General features: G+C 42.5%; 1 protein-coding gene across 4 annotated transcripts in view; it reads left to right on the forward strand.

Annotated features, from left to right (window-relative positions):
* Positions 1-22867, forward strand: part of LOC131228550 (protein RIK) — a 59015-nt gene that overhangs the window by 19529 nt on the left and 16619 nt on the right. For all 4 annotated transcript variants that reach the window (XM_058224288.1, XM_058224286.1, XM_058224287.1 and 1 more), the window contains 3 exons: positions 22069-22167; positions 22274-22308; positions 22383-22458. In XM_058224288.1, coding sequence (XP_058080271.1) covers positions 22069-22167; positions 22274-22308; positions 22383-22458 — 210 coding nt within the window. The remainder of the gene's footprint in view (positions 1-22068; positions 22168-22273; positions 22309-22382; positions 22459-22867) is intronic.

Genomic DNA, 22867 nt, shown 5'->3' on the forward strand with positions numbered 1-22867 from the left:
TTGCTGACGTCAATCGAGATCGATTGGATTGAAGCTCTAGCATCTAACTGGAATTGGTGTATGGATTTTATTCCGTATCAACTGACGCTCTCGGCCAAAGTTATACGTTCTCCAATAGTAGTAGATTCCTCATGTTGGTTGGCAACTATTGCACAGGTTCACGCCGATATTTTAGCTTTTTCGCTAATTTCCAAAAATTGCCAATAAATAAGCGAATGATCAGATGAAATGTTGTGTAAATACCTAAAAAATTTGAAAAAAATAAAAGGAAAAAAATCCATGTAATAGAGTCGATACCTGTAGAAGAGGATTATCATTGGTGGGCCGATTAGTCCATCGTGTGCCGTTGAAAAAAAAATCTCAAATTTCCCCCTTTTTTTTCTCCTTCGAATAGAGGATAAATTTTTGTCGATTTCGATGAAGAATATGCTGATTTTGGAGATTTGGAGACGATTGGAGGGATTTTAGGGTTTTGAGGAACCCCTTCCGAAACCCTCTTTCTGTCAAAAATGGCTTCTGAAGCCCCTTTTTACCGGTGCAGATTGGGTACTACACTAGGACCTATTTAGAGACAGATGGTCCTGTCAGCGGCTTTGTGGGGCCCACAATGATGTATGTGCTTTATCCACGCTGTCCATTCATTTTGACAGATCATTTTGGGGTATGAGTCCAAAAATAAGGTAGATCTAATGCTCAAGTGGACCACACAACAAGAAGCAGTGGGGATTGAAAGCCTACCTTTAAAAACTTCTCGGGGCCCGCAGAAATTCCAGATCAAGCTGATATTTATAATATCCTTGTACATGTTTATGTGACCGTATGAACAAGTTGGATGGCAAAAAACATCATGGTAAGTCCTACGAAGTTTTCAATGGTAGGAGTTCAATCACCACTGCTTCTTGTAGTGTCATCCACTTGAGCCTTTGATCCGCCTCTTTATTGGTTCTTGCCCTAAAATGATCTTTCAAATTAGATTGAAGGCGCAGATAAAGCATATACATCATGGTGGGCCTCACAGATCCCTTGACATGACCGTCCGTCTTTAGCAAGGTCTTGGTGGGGGTAGTGAGCGCGACTTGGTTATGACCCTGGAACTAGTGACGTGGTTGCAACCCTTGTCGTAGGGCCCACCTCGATGTATGCAATGTATATCCACGCCGTCCATCTGTTTTTTCTAGATTATTTTATGGCATGATAAAAAAAAGTGAAGTAGGTACAAATTTCAGGTGGACCGCATCACAGGAAACAATGGTCATTGAACGCCCACCATTAATAACTTTTAAGGGTACACTGTAATGTTTTGGACCATCCAACCTATTGATAAGGTCACACAGACCCAGTGTTCGAAATATCGATACTATCGGCCGATATATCGGCCGATATTATCGGTATCGCACCACGGCGAGACGAAACACCCCCGATAACACCCGAAAGATACAAAAAATCCAAAACTTAAGATATCGTACGATATTATCGTCGATATCGTGCGATATATCGTCGATATCGTACGATACATTGTCGACATCGCCGATACAACCCACCCCGATTTAGATATCGCGGTATTTCCGCCTCCATTATTGTCGGAAATCGACAAATAGAGTCACGGACAGTCACGGGTGCGTTTGCAGGGGACTCACAAGTCCCACTGTAGCCAACAACCCCCGACGATAAAAAGCCGATGCCGTAGGTGGTGGAGAATAAAAAAAAAAAATTGAATTAGGAAAAAAAAAAGAGGGAGAGAGAAATCGGAGACATACCTGTAGCCGGAGGTTGTAGCAGTGATCGGAGGTGGGCCATTCGACAGGTAAGTAGCCTTCTTCCTCTTTCTTCGAATTTTTCTTGATATTTTCTTCAATTTCTCGGTTCCTTCGCTGATTGGAGCATGCCTGTGCGGATTTCTCGGCGATTCGGCGAGAAATCAGGCCGGATTTGAGGAAACGGAAGAGAAATCCTCTCCGGAACCCTCGCCGCGTGAAGGAGAGGGAAGGCTCTCGCGACGGACGGGGAAAATGAAGGAGACGTGCGGGACGGGTGAAACAGGGATCGGTGCATCCCGTGGTTTACTGAGCACGTTCTTATCGTACTCAGTAAACTCAGTTGGGCCCACCTGTAAAGTATGTGGTCTATCCACGCCGTCCATCTGTTTTCCCATTTAAATTTAGGGGTTTATCCCAAAACTTAGAGAGGGGCAGTGGATCATACCACATGAAACAGTGGAGGTGTTTTAACGGTGGATGTTCAATTCAACTGTTTTGTAATTTGTGGCCCATTTAAACATTATATATGGTTTATTTTTGGGATAAAGCCCTGAAATTATCTAGTAAAATGGATGGACGGAGCCGATAATATACATAAATCGTGGTGGACCTCAAGAAATTTTTAATGGTGAATGTCACTCTCTCCACTGTTTTCTGTGGTGGGGTCCACTCGAGCGCTGGATTTGACTTATTTTTTGGCTCACGCCCTAAAATGATCTGTTGAAATGGATGGACAGTGTGGATAGCAAAAATACATCATGGTGGGACCCACGTAACTTGGTGGCGTCACTTGAAATCGGATTGCGTACTGAGTTACTCAGTACGCTTTTATCGTACGGAGTAAACTCAGTTGGGCCCACTGTTAATGTATATGGTTTATCCACACCGTCCATCCATTTTTACTGATAATTTTAGGGGTTAATACCAAAATTGAAGTGAATCCAAAGCTCAAGGGGACCATTACAAGGGAAACAGTGTGGAATAATGATTTCCACCGTTGAAATCTTCCTAGGGTCCAAATTAATTTTCATTTGTCATACAACCTGTTCATTAGATCTCAAAGACATGGATGAAGAGAAAACACAAACATCAGCTTCATCCAAAACTTCTTTGGCCTCCAAAAAATTTCCAATGGTAGAGGTTCAATCAAACTGTTTCCTGTAATGTGGTCCACTTGAGATTTTAATTTGCTTCATTTTTGTGCTCTAGCTCTAAAATTATCTGCTAATATGAATTAACGGAGTGGATAAATTAAATAAATAACAGTGGACCCCACACAGTTTACTCAGTACGCTAAGGGTATTGAGTTACTCAGTACGCAATCCGCTTCGGACGCGGATTTCCTGCGAAAGGGCGCTGGAAAACTGGGTGGGGCCCAACGTGATGTTTTTAACAAATCCACCCCGTACATCAGTTTTCTGAGCTCATTTTAGTACTAAAGACCAAAAATGAGAAGGATCCAAAACTCAAGTGGGCCGCACTAGAGTAAAAGGTGGGTAGGAAAATTCCTACCGTTGAAAACTTTCTGGAGTAGTTTGTGATGTTTAAATGATTATGTAGACCGTTAAAAACGTCAATACTACTTGGATAAACTTAAAACACAAATATTAGCCTGATTCAAAACTTCTGTGGCCCACAATTATTTCAACTGTGTACCTTCAATAATCACATTTTAGGTCCACTTAAGTATTGGATACGGTTCATTTTTGGCCTATCATCCTAAAAATATCTCGGAAAATGGATGGCCGGGGTGGATTTCTCAAAAACATCACGTTGGGCCCCACCCAGGTTTCCAGAGGCTTTCGCAGGAAATCCGCGTCCATCCGGTTCCGCGCAGGACGGGAACGGATTGGCTACTCCCCTTGACACCAGCCCCGTGGCTGGTGTTCGGTGGTATGTGGGCCCCACCATGATGTATGTGTTTCATCCATTCCGTTCATACATTTTAAAAGATCATTTTAGCCCTTCATGCTAAAAATAAGAGTGATATAAATCTTAGTGGACCACACCACATGAAAACAATAGTGATTGGATATCCAACATTTAAATCCTCCTAAGGCCCAATGTACTGTTTATCTGAAATCCAATCTGTTGATTAGGTCATAAAGACCCAGATGAAGGGAAAAAACAAAGATCAGCTTGATCCAATACTTTTAATGCCCCAAAAGGTTTTTAATGGTCAAAATTCATTCAACACTGTTTCTGGTGGTGTGGTCCAATTGAGGTTTGGATATACTTAATTTTTTGGCTAAAGCCCTAACATTATCAGGTAAAATGGATGGACGGAGTGGATAAAATACATAAATCAAAGTGGACCCCACAGATTTTACTCAGTATGCTAAGTTAGCGTACTGAGTTACGCAGTACGCAATCCGCTTCCTGCTGTAAAAGGGGAGCACTGATGCTCCTCGAGCTCCAGCTGTACGAACGGTTCAAAGGAGATCAAAGTTACATTCATTTATTTATCAGGGCCCACTGTGGATTGCTTTGGTTAGGCAATCCTAACCATTGCATGTATGGCTTAGTCAAAGGATGGCTACCAAAAAGTGATGGGGATGGGTACCATCTTGCCTGATTGACGCTCAGGATAGGCAGGGGCTCTGAGGGCCCCACCATGATGTATGGGTTTTATCCACACCGTTCATCCATTTTGTCGTATCAAAATAGGCAGATCCAAGGCTCAAGTGGACCACACTAATGGAAGAAACGGTGATGATGAAGCAAGCAGTGGAAACCAGATTAGGGAAAACCATATTAGATTTCGAGCATCCATAGGTGGTGAAATTCCAATAGCGTGAGTGTGTGGGGTTGTGTCTGTGCGTGTGTTAAAAAAAAGAAAAAAGCAAAAAAAAAAAGCTCTAAGGCTCCCAATAAGCTTTTAACGGTGTGCGTTCAAACACCACGGTGTGGTCCACTTCATCGTGGGATCTGCCTTGTTTTGGGCTTATACGCTGAAAATGATATGGAAAAATGGATGGATAGTGTGGATAAAATCCATACATCAAGGTGGCCCCACAGAGGCCCTGCTTGTGCTGAGCTTTTGAGATACGTGGGGTAGTACCCAATCTACGTCCACAAGATATAAGACCCAAAAAAAAATGAATTAGATCTTGGTATGATTTTCACTGGGTAGTCTAGCAAATATGTTCTAGACTTGATGGACAGTTCAGATTGATTGATGGAACTGTCAAAATGCCCCACTTCAACTAGAGGCACGCTAGGTTATGTTGCTATGAGCCCAGCGCAGCATTTCTAAACACAGTAATAAAAAGGTAACGTGAACGCATGGCCAAGCTAAAAAAAGAAAACAAGTTTTTCCCATCTATTTTGAAAAAAATGCTCCAGCGCCTTCGGGGTACTGTAAGTTATAGTATTTCTAGTTGCACCATGATACTTGAATAGTCCAATCTATTGATCTGTACCGTCCATTAGATGCACAATACATGTCATGGAGAACCATGTAAAAATCACACCAATCGGGCAAATCTAAGCGTCCAATGCCATGTACATGTGGATGGTGCTCTATGGACTATTCCTTAAAATAATCTAACAAAATGGATGAGTGTCATGGATATACAGCACATGCCCCAAGGTGGGCCCTAACAAGTACTAATATAATATTATTTTACAGATAAAATATGTCGGGAGGAAGAGGAGGTAGGCAACCTGATATAGGGTGGACGTACGGTCGGCCCATTCCTGATAATCGATTCGGGAGTATATGTAATTTGTGTGGTCATGTATCGAGGAGTGGTGGGGTAACCCGCTTAAAGGAGCATTTAGCGGGAGGGTATCGCAATGTTGTGGATTGCCCGAAGTGCCCACAGGATGTGCGAGAACAGATGAGGACCATATTGAAAAAAATGTGAAGACAAGATGAACGACATGCACGGGAGAGGGAGATTAGGGAGGAGTTGGGGCGGCCACCATATGTAGGTGAGGATGATGTAGTGGATCTCAATAATGATGATGATCCCGAATACAAACATGCAATGCAAGAGTTCATACGGGATCAGTGGGAGAGGGATCAGGATAGGAGGTGAGACACAAGTAGGCCTAGATTTGAGGGGTCTATTCATGAGCGTGGTGGGGGGAGTGGAGCAGGGGGGAATGGAGCAAGGGAGAATGTTAAGGGTGGATCAGGGGAGGGTAGTAGGCGGGGAGGAATATGGGGCATGGGCAGGAGCAGTAGCATGCGGGTGCCAGATCTACCTTCAAATCCGAGGATGTACAAAGAGGCAGGAGGGACACAAAAGAAAATAAAAGAGATGTTTAGTGGAGGGGATGTGAGGAAAAAAGTTGGAAAATTTATAGCAAAATTTTTTATATATGATCAAATCCCCGCAAATGCCGCAGCAAGCCCGCACTTTAAAAATATGATAAGTGAAGTGCAGCGTGGGGGTGAGGGTGTGCAGCCTCCCACACCCGCCCAGATCATGGGGAAATACTTGGATGATGAACATGCAGAAATGAAGACATACGTTGATTCGTATCGGCAGTCATGGGAGATGTATGGCTGCACCGTCATGTGTGACGGTTGGACCGGACCGACGAAGATGTCGATTATAAATTTTATGGTCTATTCCAGGGGACGGGCGGTGTTCCTAAAGAGTATAGATGCGAGTAGTAAGATCAAGGATTTTAACTACATTTACAAACTAATACACAACGTCATGCAAGATGTTGGGAGGAGAAATATTGTGCAGTTTGTTACGGATAATGGGAGTGCATTTGTTAAGGCGGGGAAGGATATTTAGAGCAAGTATCATATGTATTGGACCCCCTGCGCAGCCCATTGCATCGATCTCATGTTGGAGGCAATCGGGGATAGGCCATCGGTGAAGACTATAATTACTGATGCACGGCTCATCACAAACTTTATATACAACCACAGCTGGTTATTAGCCGCAATGCGCGAGAGGTGTGGTGGGGATATAGTGCGCCCCGGAGCGACGCGGTTCGCCACAAATTATATTGCCTTAAGTAGCCTTCTCAAACACAAACAAGGGTTACGAGAGCTTTTCGCCTCTCATGATTATGTAGAATGGAAAAAGAGGTTGACAAAAGTAACCTATAGAATTGAAGAGTTGGTGCTGGGAAATTCATTTTGGGATAAAGTGCGTGGTGTTGTGGGTATCATAGAGCCTATTTATGTGGTGTTGAGGATGGTGGATAATGAGACAAATCCGTCGATGGGGTCGTTGTATCCGTCTATACAGCTGATGAAAGAGGCTATCATGGTTAAAGCTCCCAATGCATATAAGTGGGTGCATGCAATAATAGACGATCGTTGGGAAAGAACGCTTTCTCACCCACTACATCAGGCCGGTAAGTACCTATATGGATTTTTTTTTCCATATGCAATAATAAATGAGGGTTGTATTGATGTGTATATGTTGGTTTTCAGCATATTTCCTAAATCCCAAATACCACTACAGTCGGAACCTCTTCGATGATAATTCATTAAAAAGGGCTGTGCATGAGGTGTACGATCACTTATTCCCCGACTGTCCAGGGAAAGGCACATTTGGTAGTGAGGTAAATATGTTCCGCACTTACATTCTCCTTATCTTCATCTCAATCATTAAACACTTATTCTAATTGCTATACACCATCAACAGATTGTTAAATTCCGCGATGCAGTTGGGATGTTTGGATGTCACCCTGCAGTGAAGTCAAGGAACGCCATGATGCCATGTGAGTCACTGTAGTAAACTTAACTTTTATATTATTTTGAAAAATCTAGGATAATGAAAGAATCTTATGATATGCAGGCGAATGGTGGTCCATGTATGGGACTGACTGTGAGGTTTTACAACGACTGGCTGTCCGTGTGCTTGCACAGACGGTGTCCTCGTCACCCTGTGAAAGGAATTGGAGTACATTCTCCCTCATACATACAAATAAACGTAATAGAATAGGGTATGAGAGGCTTCAGAAGCTAGTGTATTGTCACTACAATATGAAGTTACGAGAGAGGTTGCTCCGCTCGGAAAGAAGAAGAAAAGCACAGGAAGACCCACTGGACCTGATGACGGTCGGACAGCATGCATATGCTGAGGATGCGGAGGATGACCTAGTTTACCAGTGGGTTAGGTCGGATGACTTAGATACCTCGGATGGGCGACCAGAGCCACATATTGCGGCAGAAGCAGAGACACAAGGGATTAATGTTGACAAACATGTGGAGCAGCAGAGGTCTCCTGATGAAGCATTCGACCCATTAACGAGGAGTCCGGAGGGCAGCCCGAGGCAGTCACTATCACGCGGGACACGTGGCGGGGAAACATTATCTGACACCGAGACTGAGTCAGAGAGTGATGCAGGAAATGAGTCCGGTGATGATGATGGCGGCAATAAGGGTGACGATGACTCTGATGACAGTAAGGATGATGATGATGATGATGGTGGTGGCAACGGGGATGGTGGCGACACGGGTGGGAGTCAGGATAAGAGGCCTCTTAGCCCTTTTACCGGGGAGGAGAATTTCGATCATTCCACGCAGGACCCTGACCACGGTTCTCGTCCAGGAGAACCACGACCTCGTCTTGTTTACAATAAAACATACACGCGTCAAAAGCTACTGCGTCAAAAGCTACTGCAGAAAAAGAAGACTCATAAACTTTCAGATTTTGAGGAGGAACTGCTAGCAAAATGCATGAGGGACACAAGCGTTCGTGGCAAGCGAGGTGGCTCTAGATTTGGATCACGGACGAGGGAGGGGAGCTCGAGTTACAGGCCACAACATGAATCTGGATCACAAACACTGGAGAGTAGCTCGAGTTCTGTGCCACAGTATGGGCATGGATATGGACCTAGTGGATATGCGACGAGTGACTCCAGCAGTTACGGCACATCATTTTTCAACCCTGGTCAGGAGTTCACTTCTACATATGGGCAAGGATATGAGCAGCAGTATGGATATGACCAACAATATGGATACCAAGGAGCTTCATATGTGCCCTTCCCAGATCCATATCAGTTACAGACTGTGACGATTACACAGTACCCACGAATGGGCGTATTGATTCAGTTTGGAGAGGATGAGTACCAGCGTTATGTAAGGGAGTATCTTAACTGGTACCACTCTACTATGACTTGGGCACAATATTGTCGAATTGTGGAGCAGCAGTACTATGCCCAGCCTCGTCGAGATGGAGATGATGATTACGAGCCACCACGCAACTCTATGTGGGTCTAGACCACAACTAGTCCCCATCATTGATATGTATATTTATCAAATTTTACTTCTTCAGTTCTTATTTTGCTTTTCAATGAATTGGTTGTGTTTTCATACATGACTATGATATATTTATAAATATCATTCATTCAATTTAAATATAGTTGCATTAGTTCAGTTAAACACCGCATAACTTAGGACCCTATACAAAGGAAATTTATTATGTGCATCTTTTTTTTGAGATGTTATGATTTAAAAGTGTGTATTAAGGGCCTTTTTAACAATCCCCAAAGTTCCATTAAAAAATTCAACCATTTTCCCAATGTTTCCCCATGTTTCCCAAAAAGTGCGATAAACTATGCAATACAAACGATATATCCCGTGCGATAACCGATACGTATCTGTATCTCAAGGGTGCGATACATTGTGCGATACCGATATTTCGAACACTGCACAGACCTAAATGAAAGGAAAAAGCAAATATCAGCTTGATCAGAAAAAAAATTGGCCCATAAAGTGTTTTTAATGGTCAATAACCACCGTTTCCTGTGATGAGGTCCACCTAAAAAATTTATCTGCTTCATTTTTGGGAGCAAAACAGATGAACGTCTTGTATTTACGCTTCATACATCAAGGTGGGCCCTGCGGTTTGGGTCGCAGCCAAGTCGCGCTCCTTTTTATTGGCCGATTTCCCCGACTTCATGTGAGACATGTAGCCGTGAGTTGTGGATGCTCTATGAGCTCCACTATGATATCATGTGTTTTATACATGCCGTCCATCTATTTTGGATTACCATTTTAGGGCCTAAGCCGAAAAATGAGTCAGAGCCACATTTTACGTGGACCACATTAAAGAAAACAGTGGTGATTTAACACTTACCATTAGAAACTTATTTGGTCCATTGTGATGTTTTCTTGCCATTCAACCATTTGTTAGGGCTCACCGTTCCATCACATAAGATCTAGATGACCCCACCATGATTTTTGTGTTATGTGGACGTCACCAAGTTCCATTTACCCCACCATGATTTATGTATTATATCCACAAGGTCCATCCATTTGGAGAGATCATTTTAGGTCATGACCCAAAAAATTAGGAAGATACAAAGCTCAAGTGGATCACACCACAAAAAGCAGTGGGGATAATGATTCTTACTGTTGAAACCTTCCTAAGACCCACCATGATGTTTATTTGTCATCCAAGCCATTCATGAGGTCACACAGAGCTGGGTGAAGGGAAAAAACAAATATCATATTGATCCAAAACTTTTGTGGCCCCCAAGAAGTTTTCCTTGGTAGACATTCAATCCCTACTACTTTCTATGGCGTTGTCCACTTGAGCTTCAAATCTGCCTCATTTTTGCCCCATGCCCTATGATTGTCTCATAAAATGGATGGACGGTATAAAAATATCACATACATTATGGTGGGGCCCACATATTAAAATCCACCTTGTCACTCCATGTAGGGATGAAGTATGACTAGAAAGGTGTGCCTTTTGAGTTCATTTACTTTTACATGTCTTAATTATTGTATGTCAGCTGCATTTGTATTACATAAACTCATTTTGGTTACCATTGGAGTGATTTCTTACAGCAACGTATGCTTTTTGGGTTCCATTAAATGAAGACCTATTATGTAATGCATTTTTTTTATTTTTTATTTTGTTTTACAATTTTTTTCATTCCTAAATCTATAAATATTTGCATTTAGGCATTTCTTGAAGTTTCACTGAAAAATTCCACCGTTTTCCCCATGTTTCCCTCTTTTCCCCCTCATTTCCGGTTATCGGCGATAATGATATTATCAGCATTAAGGACCTCGACAATTTTGTCTTTATCTCCCCCACTTGTTTTGGATGTGGTTTTGGCCTACATCCCACTATGAATCTAGAACAAATTGCCGAGGTCCTTAATGCTCTCAACAATCTTCTAACAGTTATTGAAGTCCACAATAGGACCGCCGCAACTCAATTGACCATGACCAATGCGCGTGTTAATCAGCTTGAAGCCTCCCTTCAGGCGAACCCCGACATTGGGGAAGATGTCCAATCATAAGTCAGTGATCAAATTGAAGGAGTTAAGACTGTGCTACATGCAATTGTTAGCCGCGCCTTAAGCCAGATTGTAGAAAGTGATGATCGGCACAAGAATTCAATTTTCCACACTTATGCTAAGTGTGGTGGCAAAAACTACGAGATGATCATTGATAGTGGCAGTTGCATTAATGTGGTCTCTGCTAGCACCATGGATTGCTTAGGTATGCGAGTTGTTCCTCACCCTTAGCCCTATCGAGTCTCATGGGTTGATGCATCTTCGATTTCGATTTCTCAGCATTGTCCTGTTCCCTTACAGTTCAGTTCTTATACGGACACACTGTGGTGTGATGTTTTGCCTATGGATATAGGCCACATCATTTTAGGCAGGCCTTGGTTGTATGACAGGGACGCAACACTATTCGGTCACTCGAATACATGTTCGTTTCTATATGAAGGCAAAATGATTGTCTTGAAGCCTCTCATGCCCAAAAGCATCTCGAAAAAGGAGGATGTTAAGAAACGTGGTCATGAAGATGTGACAAAACTCCAACTTGAGTCTCTTCCTATAGTCAATGCCAAAGAGTCTGAAAGAGAGACAAACTGATTTGACGTTGTATGCCCACGTGGCAAGTGAGGTTTATTATGGAGATGCCACTAGAGGTTACGCCCGAGGGTAGTGTAGAGTTACCATTTGAGGTGAGTTCCGTATTGGAGAAGTCCAATGTTGTTATTCCAAAGGACATACCGGATGAGCTTACACCCGTGCGGGACATTCATGCATTGACTCTACCAAACCTTCATCATGATCAAATGAGTCCCAAGGAGGAAGTGGATTTGGAAAGACTAGTAGATGAGCCTAGGACCCCTATAGATTGCATACCCATGTCAGTGTTCCATAGGCCTTCAGAGTCTGCACATGCATCTACACAACATATGCATAACTTGCATGTGGAGATTAGAAAAAGAATGAATATGTCCAAAAAGGTTTCCACAAGGAACCATAAAAAAATTATAAGCCCATAGCACTAGACCATATAAAATCTTGAAAAGATTGGGTTCAAATGCTTACTTGATAGATATTCCACTTATCATGGGTATCAATTCCACGTTTAATATGGAATATCTTGTACCGTTTCATGAACCTTCCCCTAACCCTCACATGAACTTTGATGATAATGCCACTAACCTGTTCCATAACCCATGGCCATTACCTGACCCATCTTCTTAACCTTTACCACCCGTACCATTCATACCTACGAGAAGAGAGGTGATAGAGGATATCTTAGATGAAGACGTGGTTTCCACATGACATGGAGGTTACCAGGAGTACCTTGTCAAGTGGAAGGCAGACCAAAGTCAGAAGTACGTGGATCACAGAGGCAGAGCTGCAGCGACGAAACTCATATCTCAATCATCACTGCAGCTTTATTTCGCCAAAGGTGAAATCTCCTCAGCCGAGGGGAATTGATGAGGACATTCGAGCACCAAATCAGAGGCGGAAGGTTGAGTTAGTCTCCTTATGGCTAGATGACCATTACATGGGGCCCACTTGGCCCAACTCACATTCCTAGCCACATTGAAGACCCTACGTGCATGTTCATGCATCTTTGAAGACCCCACACTGAGAAGATGCATGTGGGTTGCATATAGGAGCTTGATGGACATAATGATCGGGCCATTGGATCATCATATTGGACACCTTGATCGTGGACCCCCATGGGCCACGAAATAGTTTAGTTATTTAGATTGTTTACATGCTTTGTTATTTTTGGTATAACTTATATTTATGTTAAGATTAGAGAGTTAGGAACAACTTTTAATTTATTAAGCGTCTTTATGTTGAGAATCTTATCTGAGAGCCTTTTTTTTGTAAAAGGTCTTTTCTAAGACTATAAAAGAGAAAGATGGGTGTATGAAGCCCTAATGTCATTATTTTGGGAAAAAAAAGCCGTGTTTTATCTTCTTAATGTGATTTGAAGAATACTATGTGATTTGGAGCTTGAGTGTGGTGTGATTTCATTCCTCATTCAACGGATGTGCGAAACTTCCATCTATCATCTTCCTTCTATCTTCCTTTCTATCCAAAAGGGGTATTTTCTCAAAAAAAAAATAAAAAAAAAAAAATAAAATAAAATAAAAAAACACACACACACTCCATCTCTCTTCTTCCCTTCTTATCCAAGACCATCCAAATCATATTTTTCTTTAACTTTTCATCATCTAACTTCAACATCAACCGAAATTAACCATCAAGGACCCCAAAATCCTAGATCCTCAATTTCTAAAAATCCTAATTCCAAAATCTCCAATTCCCATGAACCTTAATTTTTCAAATTTCAAAATTTCCCCTTCCCAACCCAACTCATAAAACCTATAAGTTAGTCCCTTGAGTGTGGAACGTGCCTATGCTAAATTGGAAGTTTTATTCTTCCATCGGGCCTAGTTTTAAGTAAATCAGATTTATGCTAAAGATTTATGTGATTTCTTAGCATGAGAGCATGTGATTTAGGTTAAATCAGATTTTATTTCCTATTGTTTACTCTTAATTACTTGGTGGGTTGGCATCTTTTGTTAACTGAATTACTTTATACTCTTTCATAATCTCCATGTTGCAGGCTAGCATTAAATCATATGTCCTGCATCAAAAGACCTTTTAGAATTTGGCTCAATGTGGTGAGAGGGGATGTCAAGGCGTGTAGATTACCGAGGATAGGGCCTTTGATAGGATTAGTCAACGAAACTGGATTTGTAAAGCTGGCCCCAATTTGCTGGGATGAACTTGCTGCTGCTGCCGATGATGATGATGATGATGCATGCATGTTACATCATTCTTTGGTTTCATGGCAAAGATCTGTTTTGGAGTGGTTGATACGAAAAAATATGAACAACACACAATATGAATGACACTGTAATGTATTGTTCTAATACTTTGTTTTTTTTTTTTTTTTCTTGCCTAAATGTGTAAGTATCATTAATTGCTCAGGCAAAAACCAACAGGTGTTGGACAATATGATATGTATCATCTTGCATCAAAAGATTCAAACCATTGTCACAAGTCACAGCATTATACGGTTGTTTCTTTTATTCCATGTTCATGGGAAGAGAGGAAAAAAAAGAACGAAGAAGCCTGCGTCAGAACTTATGATATTGATGAGGACATCGTGCACACGCACGCATGCACACCACCACCCCTACGCACGTACGTATGCAATAGGAGGACCCCACTATCGATCTAGCTAGATGACGACGTCCAGGGAGGGCCTCCTAGCTATAAGACAAGTTTTGGTTTAAAAAAAAAGTGGGCCCGATAGTCAAGAAAAGCTCATCATGGGATCTCATTATCGTGGGCCATTCGTCGGATTGATTTCATATTTTAGGTTTTGCTTATTGTTACTATTTAGAACATAGTGAATGCTTTAGATTTCTTTGCTTGGTTTTTATTTTAGTTTATTTCATCGCCAAGTAATAGGTTGCGCACATGGTGCGAGTTTTTGGGGTATAGGGTTTTCCCTATAAAGAGGCACCCCTTGTAGTTCTTTTCATTCATTCAAGTGTAATAAAAATTTCTGCTTTATTTTTCTGCTCTCTTCGTGAGTCGTGAAAGAATTCAAAAGTGAGTGCGAAGCCCTCCCTTCTTCGAAGGGCTAACTATCGTGGTACGAAGCCACATTTATTCCCATCCGCCCTTACCCTCTTCCATCCATATCTCTCATCTTCTATCATCATTATTGCTTTGAATTTCCCAGCTTTTGCGGCTATTCATCCCCCTACAACTAGTTTCCAAAATCTGGACCTGTAGGAGTGCTGAAACTTTGGCGGAGCACTACGCCTCGACCTTACATCGAATCGTTGTCAAATTTGGAGGGATTGGAGGTCTCTCCTGGCCGACCAAGGCCTAGGTGTCACTTTGGGGAGACGGGCTTCCATCACACATGCGGCCAGCCCACCTGCGCACGTGTGTTAGCCTCGGGTCACCATTTGCATGCAAGAGCTTTCTCCGAGTCAGGTTTTCCTCTTTTCATTCATATTTCCTAAACCCTAGCCTTAGTTTGCATTAGTCCTAATTTATGTCCCTTTTTTTCACCCTAGGGTTTCTTGAATTGAAATTAGGGAATCCTTTGGATTAGGGACTGATTTTTATGCATGTATGGTTGATTTCTATTTCCCTTTGACATTGTTTGATTTATAATTTTTATTGGTCCAGTCATGGCCCGTGTCGGCCTGGACTCGCATAGATTCCACTTTTTAATTGAATGATTTGGATTGTCATGTGGGATGTGGAATTTGTGTAACTATTTCAGAATTGGTATGATCTAAGCCTGCATTCTTACATCTCATACTTAAATTTCATATCTTGCATCAAATTTGGTATCAAAGCCTAGGGTTCTTGTAGGGGAATTCACCACATATTTAGGGTTTAGTTTGTTTAAGCCCTTCATGCATTCAGTCCATCATATATAGCTGAATTTTAGTAACGGTGTGTAGTCTCCTTCATATAGAGTCCCGTAGGGTTATTTAGTTTTTAGACGCATATAGTTGCCGTAGCAGGTCCTTAGGTTGAGTAAGTCAGTGTATGCCCACACACACGGGTCGTGGTTTCGGTTTGCACCCCACACTAAACAAGGCGCAACTGCAAGAAACAGTGGCCAAGTTAGCCTAGCAGGGTTGAGTCCTTGAATAAGCACTTGGAACAATGCATAGATAAATGCCTTGAAGAAATAGAGGCCTCCTTTAGGGCAAACCTCACCACTGGGGAGGATGCCCAATCTCAGGCAATTGGTTAGGAGGTTAGACCAAGGAATGGAGGGGGCAAAGGAGTTGGTCATGGGCGCATACCTGTGCACCCAACCCGTGAGGGACATCATGATCAATATGATTCAGATGCACAACTCCTCAAGGGAGTTAGGGTAGATGCCCCTACATTTGATGACCACTTGGACCCTAAAGCCTTTCTAGATTGGCTGGCGGATATGGACCACTTTGTTGAGTGGTATGATATGTTGGATGCTTAATGAGTCTGATTCACCAAGATGAAGCTTGTGGGTTAAGCAAAGAGGTTTTGGGCAACGGTTGAGCGAAAGAAAGAAAGAGCGAGGGAACTCCCAATAGTTCATTGGGTAGAGATGAAAGAAACGCTTAAAGAAAAGTACCTCCCTTTCTCTTATCGCTTACGAATGATTGTGGAGTGGCAGTCTCTTCGACAGGGTTCCATGAGTGTTGCGGACTATATCGAGAAGTTTGAAGAATACTTGACCCGCTGTGAGGTTGATGAGGACCCGGTACTTACCCTTGCTCGTTTCAAAACGGGCCTCCGTCCTGACATCAGTAGAGAATTGCTCACCAAAGATATAGACACTATTGAACAATTATACCAAGTAGTGTTAGATGTTGAGCAATACCTTAAAGCATCTGTAGGAAGACAGTTTGACTTTCGCGAATGTGATGCTAAGGCCAACCCCTCTGGGGCTAGACCTAATATGGGATTCTAAAACAAACCTTCTCCTAATGTTCAGCTCAGACCTAAGGATGATAAGGGTAAAGAGATTGTCGGGTCTAGTTTACGTGGAAGTGGGGCCACTAGGTGTTTTAGGTGTCAGGGGTTTGGTCATTTTGCTCACCAGTGTGGCACGAGAGAGGGCATCAAAGTACTCTTTATTAATGGGCAAGTAAAAGTAGTGCCCCCAGAGAGTGATAGTGAGGAGGAATATGAGCCAGTCGAAACCCCTAGTGATAAGGAAAAGGGAGCACAAGAGTCTGTGACCCTCGCAATTGTGCGTTGCACCCTGGCTCAAGCCAAGAATGCTGATGATTGGCGCTGTAAGATGTGGGGAAAAGAGTTGTAAGAAGATCGTGGATAGTGGTAGTTTTGCCAACGTGGCATCGACTAGCACTGTGAGTCACTTGAGCTTGAAGTTGGAAGCCCATCCTCAGCCCTATAGAGTTTCCTGGGTTGATGAAACATCTATTCCAGTCTCGCACCGTTGTCTTGTCCCTATTTTGTTCGGATCATATAAAGACAATTTGGTGTGATGTTGTTCCTATGGATGTGGGTCATATCATTCTGGGTAGGCCGTGGCTCTATGACAGGGATGTTACCATAGTTGGTCATTCAAATGTGTATACATTCTGGTTTGAGGGCAAAAAGGTCAAGCTAAATCCTCTGCCACCCAAGAATACAACTGGAAAACAGTTCACTACACAGTGGTGTGAGCGGCCCAAAAGAAGTAAAGGAGTCGAAGTCCAAGTCCAAACTGCTCCATATTTTGAATGCCAAAGACTTTGAGTGAGAGACGGAGGCGGACTCAATGATATACGCCCTTGTGGCTAGGGAGAGTGTATCAGAGACTAGCGTAGAGTTACCCACTGAGGCCATTCATTTAGTACATGAGTTTGGTGATGTCTTTCCTGATGATTTACCGAATGAGCTTCCCCCTATGAGGGATATACAACACGCCATTGATTTAATCCCTGGGGCGACTCTACCAAACCTCCCGCATTACAGAATGAACCTAAAGGAGCACGTTGAGTTGAAGAGGCAGATTGATGAACTCCTAAAGAGAGGTTTCATTCGAGAGAGCATGAGTCCGTGTGCCATGCCCACCCTTCTTACACCTAAGAAGGATGGCACATGGAAGATGTGTGTTGATAGTAGGGCCATCAACAAAATCACAGTCAAGTATCGGTTTCCCATACCGCGCGTCTTGATGACATGCTAGATATGATGGCCAATGCTACTATCTTCTTAAAAATTGACCTTAAAAGTGGGTATCACCAAATCCGTATACGCCCTGGTGATGAGTGGAAGACAGCCTTCAAGACGAAGGATGGGCTATGTGAGTGGCTAGTTATGCCTTTTAGGTTAACTAATGTCCCAAGCACTTTCATGCGTGTGATGACCCAAGTGTTGAGACCCTTCATGGGGAAGTTCCTGGTCGTATACTTTGATGATATCTTGATTTATAGCATGACTAAGGAGCAGCACCTCAACCATTTGAGGTAGGTTTGTGGGATCCTTAGGGCTGAAAAGTTGTATGCCAACCTAAAGAAGTGCGCGTTCTTGTCTAGTAGTGTGAGCTTCTTAGGTTTTATTATGTAGGCTGAGAGCGTATCGGCGGATCCCGAGAAGGTCAAGGCCATCGTTAATGGGCCTGAATCCCGCAATATTCATGAGGTGCGTAGATTTCATGGCTTGGCCACTTTTTATAGGCGGTTCATTTGAGGCTTCAGTTCCATTGTGGCTCCCATCACGGACTGCATAAAAAAAAGGAGAGTTTCAATGGACAAAGGTCGCCTCGAAGGCCTTCAAGGACATAAAGGTCAAGATGACCAAAGCTACAGTCACGTGACTTTCAGATTTTTCAAAAGCTTTTGAAGTCGCATGTGACGCGTCAGGAGTCGGCATAGGAGGAGTACTTAGCCAGGAAGGGCACCCTGTTGCCATTTTTAGTGAGAAACTGAATAAGGCGAAATAAAGATATTCCACCTATGACAAGGAATTCTACGCGGTAGTGCAATCACTACGCCATTGGCAACATTACTTGTTACCTCAAGAATTCGTCTTGTTCTTAGATCATGAGGCCTTGAGATACTTGAACTCTCAGAAGAAATTAAGCCCTAGGCACGCCAAGTGGGTTCAATTCCTTCAAGAGTAAACTTTTGTGCTTAAGCACAAGGCTCGTATAGAAAATAAGCCTGCTGACGCGTTGAGTCGTTGAGTCGCATTACTCAACTTCATGAATGTTAAAGTTACGGGCCTTGAGCGCATCAAAGAAGAGTATTCTGAGTGTCCAGATTTTGGGGTTGTGTATGCGTCTTTATTAGAGAGTCTGTCAGGAGCTAACAGTAAGTATTTGATTTTGGATGGATATTTTTTTAGGAGTGACTACTTGTGCATACCACACACCTCCCTTCGCGATTTTCTTGTCTGGGAGTTACATTCAGGAGGGGTCGTGGGTCATTTCGGTCGTGACAAGACCATTGCCCTAGTGGAGGATAAATTTCATTGGCCAACCCTCAAGCGGGACGTGGCCAAAATTATAGGGCAATGCCGTACTTGTCAACTGGCAAAGCAAATGAAACAGAATACAGGATTATATACACCTTTGCCAGTCTCATTCATCCCTCGGCAGGACATCAGTATGGACTTCGTGCTTGGACTTCCCAAGACTATTCGGAAGCATGACCCCATATTTGTTGTTGTGGATCGTTTATCTAAAATGGCCTACTTCATTCCTTATTCTAAGACCTCTGATGCCTCTCATGTTGCCTAGCTGTTCTTTAGTGAGGTCGTCAAACTGCATGGGTTACCAAAAACCATAGTGTCTGACTGTGAAGTGAGATTCATGAGTTACTTTTGGAAGACACTATGGCACATAATGAATACTAGGCTCCAATTTTCTTCTGCCTACCACCCTCAGACTGATGTGGTTAACAGGAGCCTAGGGAGTTTACTTCGATATTTAGTGGGGAAGCATACCGGGACATGGGACGCCGTACTACCCATAGCCGAGTTTGCACACAATAGTTCCGTCAACAGGTCCACAGGTCTAAGTCCTTTTAAAGTCGTTACTGGTTACAAGCCTAGGAAACCTATTGATCTTATCCCCATGTCATTGTCCCATAGGCCATCAAAGGCTGCGAAGTCTTTTGCGCATCACATACATTCATTGCATCAAGAAATCAGGCGAAAGATCACTACTAGTAATGAACATTACAAATTTTCTGCAAACCAACATAGACGTTTCAAAGAGTTCAATATTGAAAACTTTGTGATGGTTTGCATCAGGCCCGAGCGGTACCCTCCAGGGGCCATTCATAAGTTACACGCGCGTAGCGCTGGGCCCTTCAAAATTATAAAGCGAAACGATTTCAATGTGTATGAGGTAGATCTTCCACCTTCAATGGGAATTAGTTGCACATTAAATGTGAAGGATCTAGTTGCTTTTCAGGGACCCACTGATATTTTGTCCGACCCTTCGCCCATCCATCCAAATTTCCCAGATTTACCCTTTGATCCATGGCCTCTTCTCGACCTTTTATTCCAGCCTCTGCCTCCCATACATAGCCTTCACACACTCAGAGAGGAAACAGAGGATATCCTGAACCATGAGATAGTTTCCACGTCGGATGGTAGGTTTTAGAAGTACTTAGTTAAATGGAAGTCACGCCCAGCTTCAGACAGCACGTGGCTCATTGAGGATGAGCTTCAGAGACTTGATCCTGACATCCTAAAGCAGTTCAGGAGTTTTATTTCGCCAGTGGCGAAATCTTCACAGCCGGGGAGAGTTAATGAGGACATCGTGCACACGTACGCCCGCACACTACCACCCCTACGCATGTACGTACGCAGAAGGAGGATCCCACCATAAATCTGGCTCGATGACGACGTCCAGGGAGGGCCTCCTAGCTAGAAGACAAGTTTTGGTCTACCACCCTTACGCACATACGTACACAGGAGGACCCCACCATCAATCTGGCTCGATGACGACTTCCAGAGAGGGCCTCCTAGCTAGAAGACAAGTTTGGTTCAAAAAAAGTGGGCCCAATAGTCAAGAAAAGCCCAACATGGGATCTCATGATCGTGAGCCACTCGTTGGATTGATTTCATATTTTAGGTTTTGCTTATTGTTATTATTTAGAACATCGTGAACGCTTTAGATTTCTTTGCTTGGTTTTTATTTTAGTTTACTTCATCGCCAAGTAATAGGTTGCACACATAGTGCGAGTTTTTAGGGTAAAGAGTTCCTTATAAATAGGCACCCCTTGTAGTTCTTTTCATTCATTTAAGTTTAATAAAAATTTCTACTTTATTTTTCTGCTCCCTTCGTGAGTTGTGGAAGAATTCAAAAGTGGGTGCGAAACTCTCCCTTCTTCGAAGGGCTAACTACCGTGGTGCGAAGCCACATCTATCCCCATCTGCCCCTACTCTCTTCCATCCATATCTCTCATCTTCTACCATCATTATTGCTTTGAATTTCCCAGCTTTTGTAGCTATTCATTCCCCTACAGTCAGTTTCCAAAATTTGGACCTGTGGGAGGGCTGAAACTTTGGCAGAGCGCTACGCCTCAACCTTACGTTGGATCGTCGTCAAATTTGGAGGGATTGGAGGTTTCCCCTATCCGACAAAGGCTTAGGTGTCACTTTGGGGAGGCGAGCTTCCATCACACGTGCGGCCAACCCACCCGCGCACGTGCGTCAGCCCCGGGTCACCATCTGCATGCAAGAGCTTTCTCCGAGTCAAGTTTTCTTCTTTTCATTCATATTTCCTAAACCCCTGCCTTAGTTTGTATTAGCCACAATTTATTTGCCCATTTTTTTCACCCTAGGGTTCCTTGAATTGAAATTGGGGAATCCCTTGGATTATGGACTGATTTTTATGCATGTGTGGTTGATTTCTATTTCCCTTTGACATCGTTTGATTTATAATTTTTATTGGTCTAGTCCTAGCCTGTGTCTGCCTGTACCCGCATAGATTTCCCTTTTTAATTGAATGATTTGGATGGTCATGTGGGATGTGGAATTTGTGTAACTGATTCTGAATTGGTATGATCTAAGCCTGCATTCTTGCGTCTCATACTTAAATTTCATGTCCTGCATTAGATATTTTACATCCAAAATTTCAAGCTCTCTTCAAGTTTACAAATGGAGGGGGATAACAATGACATGCTCGTTGTTTGTGTCCTTTCAGTTCCGTAGTATTTAGAGTTTTCTTAGTAAAAAACTTTGGTAATAAAGATAAAAAAGGAAACAAAATGCTCAAGGAGAGGAAAGTGGTGAGTCTCTGTGTGTTCCTTGGGGAAACCCTCTTCCTGAAGCAATGTCTCGAGTCTTGAGACGTAATTGTTAGGTAGCCAGTTGGCCAAATATGCATAAAACTTGGAGAGTTTGCTGTCACATGCACAATAAAGGACAACTCCACGGTCAAATTCTTTTGTGAACACACATCTATAAATGGTCTTGTGATCTTGTTAAGCAGTTTGCTGTGGTTTGGTAAAGCTTTATTGGCATCTCTTCTGATGACACCCTTTTGATTTGTGACACATTTGAGCATGCTTTTGTTCTACAATAGTTTGATAAATGCTTACTGTTTCAGCCAAAGATTCAAGATGAACTAATAGCACGAGAAATTGTCATAAATGATTCTGAACCTACAATCCGGTACAAGCTTACAAAACGGCAAACACAGGAAGAGGTGAATCAGTGAACTGAACTTTGTTTAATTTTCATTTTCAGATGCTTGGTTCTTCATCATTTTATATTTAGAGGTGATTTGTATTAAGGACTTTGCTGTCTTGCAGATCCAGAAATGCACAGGTGCTGTGGTCATAACGAGGTAAGTTAATGGCTTCTAGTAATAACCATTCTAGCGGTCATATTCATTATTTTTACATTGACTCAATTCCATAGGGGCAAGTACCGGCCTCCAAATGGACCACCTGATAGTGAAAAGCCATTGTACCTTCACATTTCTGCTGGTGCTCATGTAAGTGATGATTTGTCTTGGTTATATTTTAATCCCCAATCAATGAAATCTCTAACAGTTTACTTGAAACAAGTCCTGTAATTGTCTGTTTTACTATGCAGCCTTTTTAATTGTATGGTAGCGTGTTGCGTAGCATTCAACCCTTTGTAGCATGTAGCATAAGCTACATGATACTTCAATTTTAAAAATTAAAACTAAAAAATAGAAAAATTATGATAAATAGTAAGAATATACACACACACACACACATACACACACACGCACACACACACTACCATTTACACAAAAAATAGAAGCAAACCACTTTAATTAATAATATCTAATTAAAACCACAAGTCACAAGTATCAAAAGAAATTAAATCCCACAGGTTGACAGTATTAAGTAGAAAATACAAAATACAATTACCAT

This window comes from Magnolia sinica, chromosome 16 (genome assembly GCF_029962835.1).
Source record: "Magnolia sinica isolate HGM2019 chromosome 16, MsV1, whole genome shotgun sequence".
NCBI lineage: Eukaryota > Viridiplantae > Streptophyta > Magnoliopsida > Magnoliales > Magnoliaceae > Magnolia > Magnolia sinica.